This window comes from Mercenaria mercenaria, unplaced genomic scaffold (assembly GCF_021730395.1).
Source record: "Mercenaria mercenaria strain notata unplaced genomic scaffold, MADL_Memer_1 contig_1019, whole genome shotgun sequence".
Lineage (NCBI taxonomy): Eukaryota > Metazoa > Mollusca > Bivalvia > Venerida > Veneridae > Mercenaria > Mercenaria mercenaria.
This window is the reverse complement of record NW_026458988.1, coordinates 60,610-69,146: the sequence shown is the minus strand read 5'-3', so window position 1 is coordinate 69,146 and position 8,537 is coordinate 60,610. Positions and strand designations below refer to the sequence as shown.

The window sequence follows — 8,537 nt, the reverse complement described above, 5'->3', positions numbered from 1 at the left end:
AAATATGGCCTCTAGAGAGGTCACAAGGTTTTTCTATTATTTGACCTACTGACCTAGTTTTTTTAGACATGTGACCCACTTTCAAACTTGACCTAGATATCATCAAGGTGAACATTCTGACCAATTTTCATGAAGATCTCATGAAATATATGGCCTCTAGAGAGGTCACAAGGTTTTTCTATTTTTAGACCTACTGACCTAGTTTTTGACCGCACGTGTCCCAGTTTCGAACCTGACCTAGATATCATCAAGATGAACATTCAGACCAACTTTCATACAGATCCCATGAAAAATATGGCCTTTAGAGAGGTCACAAGGTTTTTCTATTATTTGACCTACTGACCTAGTTTTTGATGGCACGTAACCCAGTTTCGAATTTGACCTAGATATCATCAAGGTGAATGTTCTGACCAATTTTCATGAAGATCTTGTGAAATATATGGCCTCTAGAGAGGTCACAAGGTTTTTCTATTTTTAGACCTACTGACCTAGTTTTTGATGGCACTTGACCCAGTTTCGAACTTGACCTAGATATCATCAAGGTGAACATTCTGACCAATTTTCATGAAGATCTCGTGAAATATATGGCCTCTAGAGAGGTCACAAGGTTTTTCTATTTTTAGACCTACTGACCTAGTTTTTGATGGCACGTGACCCAGTTTCGAACTTGACCTAGATATCATCAAGGTGAACATTCTTACCAACTTTCATAAACATCCCACGAAAAATGTGACCTCTAGAGTGGTCACAAGCAAAAGTTTACGGACGGACGGACTAACGCACGGACGGACGGACGGACGGACTAACGCACGGACGGACGGACGACGGACGACGGACGCTGCGTGATCACAAAAGCTCACCTTGTCACTATGTGACAGGTGAGCTAAAAATGTTGCATAATAAAACAATTACCTCTCTGCTGATTTTTCTCACTAAGACATCCAAGCGAGACATTCTCCGGTGCATCTATACTGATGTCCTCTTTGCTGGGTCTAAAGCTAAAGCATCTTGCTACATTCTCTTCTCGCACATCATCTATGTCTCTTTGGAGCGTTTTCATGTTTTGCTTAACTCTTCTAGTTGCCAAGAAAAGTTCAGCTTTTCGTCCTTGTCTCTCTTTATTTACTAATTCAGTGGTAAGGGACTCTAATTTCGACCTTATGTTTGCACTGTTTAGCGCAATGTTTTGTATTTTTCTCGGGTATAACATTAATTGCTCATCCAAATGATTCACTTCATCATCTATTTTACTGTTTATAAGTTTCTGTTGTTCAAATAATTGCTCCTTTCTTAGGCCTTGTCTCTCGTCAAGCTTCCTGATAAATTCAACCCTTTCCTCGTCTAGTGCTTTAAAAATATGAACACGCTGCTCTTCAATTTTGTCCTTAATGTACCTTTTCCGGAGACTGACTGACTTAGAAATATCACTCGTGTTAAGGGTTGCTTGTTTCAATTTTTGACCACTCTCATCTTCAGTGCGACTTGTTTCTTCCTTGACAGTTTTCAGCCATTTCTTAACTTCGTTCATTTCTCCGTATACATCTTGTGACTGCATATATGAAGGGATATGCTTAAATTCACAGTATTCACTCTGGTGTTTAATTGGTATACATTGAGAACATGCAGTGTTGTCGCATTTCATACAGTAGAATTTTACCAGGTCATTTGCATGGAATATACATCGTTCTAAACAGAAGTCCTGCGGCATGTTTGATTTATCAAACAGTGTGTGATCTTTTAATAATCTTTTGTGATACTTTAGACATGTACAACATAAGTAATCAGAGCAATCGGAACAGAACCCATCAGCTTCAACAGTGTTGCCTTCCTTATTACAAGGTTCACAGAACATCGTCTCTTCAAAATCAGAACCATGCTCGCCTTCTGCAGTAGCCATTTGTCCTGGTATGTAGTGAACCTATTAGGATGGACTTGGTTTAACTGTTCCTGACCTGTTATTCCTCTGCGGCAGGACTGAACATCCGGCTATCTGAAATCAATTCCAGATGAAAAGTATAAATTTTACTTATAAGAAGTCACAGAAATTTTATTTAAAGAACAAAAGCGCCATATTTTGCATAGGTGTAGGGTTTCATTTTAAATGAAAACCATTCTAAAGTAAACAATTTTGCTAAACATTTTCTACTTATGCAAGAAAAAAATATTACGGCACATGTAAATCGAAATACAAATATAAAACATATATTATTCCTTTTTTCCACACTATATATTTATTTACTATTTGTCATCTACATTGTAAAGTAATAACTTGTTAAAAATTTATGATCTGAAATGATACGCTAAGTATTTCTTGCCTTTATTTATAAATGTTACACTCTTTTTATATAACAAACATGCATTTACAAGGGTTAATTATTTTAAATTCAATTGTTAGGAATTCATCCCATTGACAACAAGAGCGCCGCCATGCGGGGCAATATACGCCCGAAGGCTTACATCATAGGATTGGAGCAAAATTTTAAGAACTTGACTGTTGTAGCCCCAAAGGACTGGAACAACAAAAGGAAAACTTCAAAAAACAAATCTAAGTCCACAAAAAAAAAAAATCAAAGTCTACAAAAAAATCCTTATCAGGTATAGATATGTCAAAATACACCTTAAAATTGGAGGTACCATCCATGTTGTACCACAGAAAAGTGGTCTCGGTTTTTCGCTACGTGCAATAATAAAAAAGTTTCAAAATAAGCTATTTATAGTAACATAAAAGGGAAGTAATTAAAAAAAAATTATTGTAAGTACAAAAAAGAGATCTGCCAAATAAAAACAAGACCACTGCAATGCAGAGCAATATACACAAAGCAAAGTCATATATGACCTTTGACCCTTAAGTGTGACCTTGACCTTGAAGCGAGTCACCCGGAACATGCGCTCTGCACATCGTTACAATGTGGTGAACATTTCTGCCAAGTTTCTTTGAAATCCTTCCAGCAGTTCAAGAGTTACAGAGCGGACACGAAACAAACTGATATGACTTTTGACCCCTAAGTGTGACCTTGACCTTGAAGCAAGTCATCCGGAACATGCGCTCTGCACGTCGTCTTGGTGTGGTGAACATTTGTGTCAAGTTTCTTTGAAATCCTTCAAGGGGTTCAAGAGTTACAGAGCGGACACGAAACAAACTGATATGACCTTTGACTCCTAAGTGTGACCTTGACCTTGAAGTGAGACATCCAAAACATGCGGTCTGCACATCGTCTCGGTGTGGTGAACATTTGTGTAAAGTTTCCTTGAAATCCTTCAAGGGGTTCAAGAGTTACAGAGCGGACACGAAATTGCTAACGGACAGACGGACAGACGGACGGACGGACGGACAGACGGACACCAGCGTCATAACATAATACGTCCCTTCGGGCGTATAAAAATGCTAGAAAGCTTGCCTGTATATTGTAACTGTGAGAAAAAAAATAAAATGATATGAAAAAAGTATTGTTTCACTTTTCATTTTACTTATGGTGTCATGGCAAACTTAGTAAGGAGACTTTTTTGCAAGAGATTCGGACGATTGAACGATTCATAACATATTTTTGCGACTTCCTATGACACACAATAGCTAGATTTTGTTCAGTGCATATACTAAGTAAAATAGGACAACTAAACTAGTAAAACATAAATATATTCGCCTTTAAAATACTGAATTTTGTCAACTCAATGCTAATAAATTTCTGGGTTAGAAATACTTTGTTAAACATACAGATATGGTTTAATGCTATATTTTGCAATTTCAAGGCTACAAAATACCCAAACCAAAAGATCAATAATAATAATAATAATAATAACTAGAGATGCTTTTGAGAAAAGCGCATGTCTCCCACAACTGCCTAATCATCTAAATAGTAAGTCAGTCTGCGCTTTCTTGGACCCAAAATGTACCCTATACTACTTGTGCATGCGCTTTCTTGCACCCAAAACGTACCCTATACTACTAATAAAAGTAGTGCACGAAAGCGCATGCGCTCCGAGGATTTTTCGGTAATTCAAGGGCCATAATTCCTAAGTGCCTGGGCCAAATTGGCTAGTAATCGAACTTGGCCAAGGTCTTATGGTCAGACACATTTTGTTCAAGTTTGGTGAAGATCAGGTGAGAAATGTTTGACTTAAGAGTGCGGACAAGCTTTGTGACAGACACATATACACACACACACACACTGGAGTAAATCAATACCGTATGTCTCCCACACCACTGTGCGGTGGGAGACATAATAATGAATTCTTTATTTAAAGAGGGTAAGACTCATTAAGTTTCATACATAATTAACAAATCTTATTTTCAATGAGGCCCTATAACTAAGACAAAACCATTTACTCATACAAATGAAAATGTCAAAGTCATTCCATAGAACAGACTTGAAAAGAAGATAAACACAATCATGTTAACAGTCATATAACATTGGTACTCCGGGACTTGAAAGTGTTACAAACAATGTAAATGTTAAACTAGAAATGTGTCCATGGGACACAGATGCCCCCACTACATGACATTAAAATGACAATTTTTTCCTAGGTCAGGGGCCATAACTCCTACAATACTGAATGAATCCGGACGCAAAACCCCAGGTGCACAACTGCACATGCTGACCAACATTCCTGTAAACTTTGGTGACTCTAGGTCAAATACTTTTGGAGCTACGTGCGACACAACATTAAAATGACCAATTTTTAACTAAGTCAGGGGCCATAACTCCTACATGACTCAATGAATCCGGAAGTGAAACCCCAGGTGAACAACTGCACATGGTGACCAACATTCCTGTAAACTTTGGTGACTCTAGGTCAAATACTTTTGGAGCTACGCACGACACAACATTAAAATGACCAATTTTTTACTAAGTCAGGGGCCGTAACTCCTACACCACTGGATGAATCCGGACGCGAAACCCCAGGTGCACCTACACATGCTGACCAACATTCCTGTAAAGTTTTGTGACTCTACATCAAATACTTTTGGAGCTAGGCGTGACACAACACTAAAATGACCAATTTTTACAAAGTCAGGTGCCATAACTCCTACATGACTGAATGAATCCGGAAGCGAAACCCCAGGTGCACAACTACACATGCTGACCAACATTCCTGTTAAGGTTTGTGACTCTACATCAAATTCTTTTGGAGCTAGGCACGACACAACACTAAAATGACCAATTTTTACAAAGTTAGGGGCCATAACTCCTACATGACTGAATGAATCCGGAAGTGAAACCCCAGGTGCACAACTACACATGCTGACCAACATTCCTGTAAAGTTTTGTGACTCTACGTCAAATACTTTTGGAGCTAGGCGCGACACAACATTCTCAGAAGGACGGACGGACGGACAGACAGACGGAAGTTCCTACATATGGATACTTATGTGGCTACTCTTTTGTTCTCTCTATTGTTCTTTTAGCCACGTAAGAGAAAAATAGCCACATAAAAGCCTTACGGAATGAATGACATGAAAGAAAAAGTACAGTTACCTATTGTTCCTATAGCCACCTAAGTATGCAAATGTGAGCTCGGACGGACAGACGGACGGACAGATGGAAAAACGGAAGGACAGACAAGGGCAAATCTGTATGCTCCCCTGCCCGCACCCCCCCCCCTCGCCAAAGTGGGGGCATAAAAAATTACAAAAGTTGCAAAATGAAAGTGAAAGTAGAACTGTCAAAATGACCCAAAACTGCAATATTTCAAAAAATATATCAGTTAATCAGTTTTCATTTCCCCGAGTACCTATAGCCCGGCTTATAAGTCATTCGATCTTGCACTTTTTAGCAAAGACAAGCCATGAACATAAAACGATTGAAGGTTATGTCAAATAGAAATCTGGATATGGAACACTGACTTATCGCATCTTCTCTTGTCAGGGGAAGACAACTCATATAAAGGATATTTTCAGCAAATTTCCTTTTAAATCGTCATATTTCACTCAATTTTTAATGAATCTTTAAGATTTTTCGGATTTAAGTGTTTTGTGTTAATATCTTTCTATTTATAGTACCAAAAGCAGGTTTACTCTCAAGCTTAATCATGCGCAACGTCTTCCGTTATTTTGATAAAAATGCTCTTAGTAGTTATATTTTTTATTGAATCCTGGCAAAATTTTTATATAATTTATCTTTAGGCCAACATTTTTTTATTTTCTGGTTTACGGGAGATTTTTCAAAAAAATTGGGTCGGGGGGGACAAATAAAAATAAAAATAAAAGTCCCAATTTTGAGCAGTCGACCAAATAAATAAAAATAAAACGTCCAAAAGGATACAATTTTTTTATTTTTTGTAAACCACAGAAAACAAGCTTGCAAGCTTAAATTGCATACACGCTCACAAATGAACTATTCTGAACTGGTTTATATCTCATCATCTCAGTATACTGTTGTTTTCTTTATGTGTAGCTTGTATGAATAATGCCATTTTCAAAGTCATCAAGGATACCACTATTTGTGTTTTTGTATGTATCTATTTTGTAGTAAAAATAGACATATGGAAACATTTTTCATAATAAAATATACATATACCACAGTTGACATTGTCATATCATAAGAACACTGCATAATGTTTATTATATAAACATGAATAAAAACTGCTATTAAAATGGGGATATACAATGACTACTTTAGGTCTGCATCCTTCATACATGCATATTACTTCGCTGGAGATGCAGTCTTAAAAGACAGGCACTGTCATACTAGAAATGAAAAGTTACGAATTGATAAATATTATGCACACTGACTTTAAAATTAAATTGCTTTGGTAAAGTTTCAGTGGCTTGAATATTGTTTTATATTTTAGCGACTGTCAGTGCCACCTATATTGTACGACAAGCCAAATCAATCTGAATTTTGATTCAGTTAAAATGTGTACAAAATAACAACCACTCGACTGATGTTCAAACAACATTATCTGAGATTTATAAGACTCTTCACTGGAATACAGGCTGACTCGGACCATGGCTGATTCGGCCCAAATTTACTTGGCTTATTCGGCCCAAATTGTTCCTGACACTAATATCATGAGTAAAAATAATGAGTATTAAGTTTAATTTCTGATGCAAAGAATTATTAAAATGCTTATTTAAATGCAAAACTGATGCATTTTAGCTTGTCAAAACTTCTTACCTGCTTGTACGGTGTATATTTTATCATATAAATGTCCTGACTTCAAGTTAAATCCCTATAATCAAGACTATTTCCTGAACATTGCTGAAAAATCCAAAATATATGGTCCTTATTGACTCTTAAATCAAAGTTTGTGGTCCAAATCAGCCAAAATATATGGTTATTTTGTACTTTTGTTCAAAGAATTTGGTCCGAATCAGCCAAAATATTTGGTCCGAATAAGCCTGGGCCGAATCAGCCATGGTCCGACTCAGCCAGTTTCCCTTCACTGAGATGGGACTTGGAATTATTAAGTTATGAGTCCGAAAAAACATTTATTACTTGACATGTCATTATGTGTTCCTCAGTGTCAAAAGCACATGTGGCATATAGTGTCTGAATGTTCATCCCATACTTACTTTCAAAGGGTCTTCTTACAGATTTTATCGATATACTTAAGTGAACATGAGACTATTGCTGGGAGTTTCATGTCTGATAATTATCTTTTGCGTTACAGTAGCTGGCTAGAACTTTAGTCAAACTAATTTTACACAGTTCTAGGAAATATTGAGAGAATCTTTTTCATATGGCCATTAGTTCCACTCGGACTGTCCAATTATTTTGACTAATTTGAATCTTTTATCACATTTATCATTGTCAAGCAATTGCAGGTACATGTGTCATTTTACATTGAAATTGCACTTTATATAGAACAGAACTACTGAAAACTATCCCTCAACAGGTCCCAGAAAAGTCACAAATTAGCTATATAGCTAAATCTAGCTATATATAGCTAGAAATAGCTATAAAACCAATAACAATTGTTTAACATATGTGTATATTAAATGTAAAATAATTATTATCCCATTCAAATGGTTTATGAGACAGAAGACAATCACAAAGAATGGAGATCTATGCAGTTTCAGTTTCAATACATGTTGCGAATTTCTGCGATTAGTCATTTATAAATTTGTCTTATACTACGATGATTATCACAAGAGAAAAATTCAGTGATGATTTATCGCAAAATACTGCCACAGTTATTGAAAATGTCACTACAAAAATCTTGGATTTGTGTTATTGTCTTTCATCTTATAAACCTTTTGGACGTAATTATGACCATTTTGCATCTTGTTTTCACATATTTTGCATTATTGGTATTGGTTTTATAGCTACTTCTAGCTATATATAGCTAGATTTAGCTATATAGCTAATTTGTGACTTTTCTGGGACCTGCTCAAGACTTCAAAGTAAAAAAAAAATGTGTTTAGCCAGTTGACTCACTTTTGCTCTTCCGTCGTGCCATTTCTTTGGTTTCTTTCCTTTTTTATGAATTGTGGTATTTTTCTGACAGTCCCACATGAATTTGATCGTTGTCTAATTATAATATACAGACAACAAATCTCGTACATGTGATACGCCAGATTTTTCAACATCTGGACA

The 8,537-nt window shown here is 36.4% G+C and overlaps 1 protein-coding gene across 1 annotated transcript in view; it reads right to left on the bottom strand.

Moving 5' to 3' along the window:
- Nucleotides 1–912: 912 nt before the first annotated feature.
- LOC128551364 (transcription intermediary factor 1-alpha-like) overlaps nt 913–8,537 on the bottom strand; it is a gene marked incomplete at its 3' end in the record, with an annotated part of 31,727 nt that continues 24,102 nt past the window's right edge. Inside the window, exon 2 of the mRNA XM_053532212.1 lies at nt 913–1,990. Within this exon, the coding sequence (XP_053388187.1) occupies nt 913–1,897 (985 nt within the window). The remainder of the gene's footprint in view (nt 1,991–8,537) is intronic.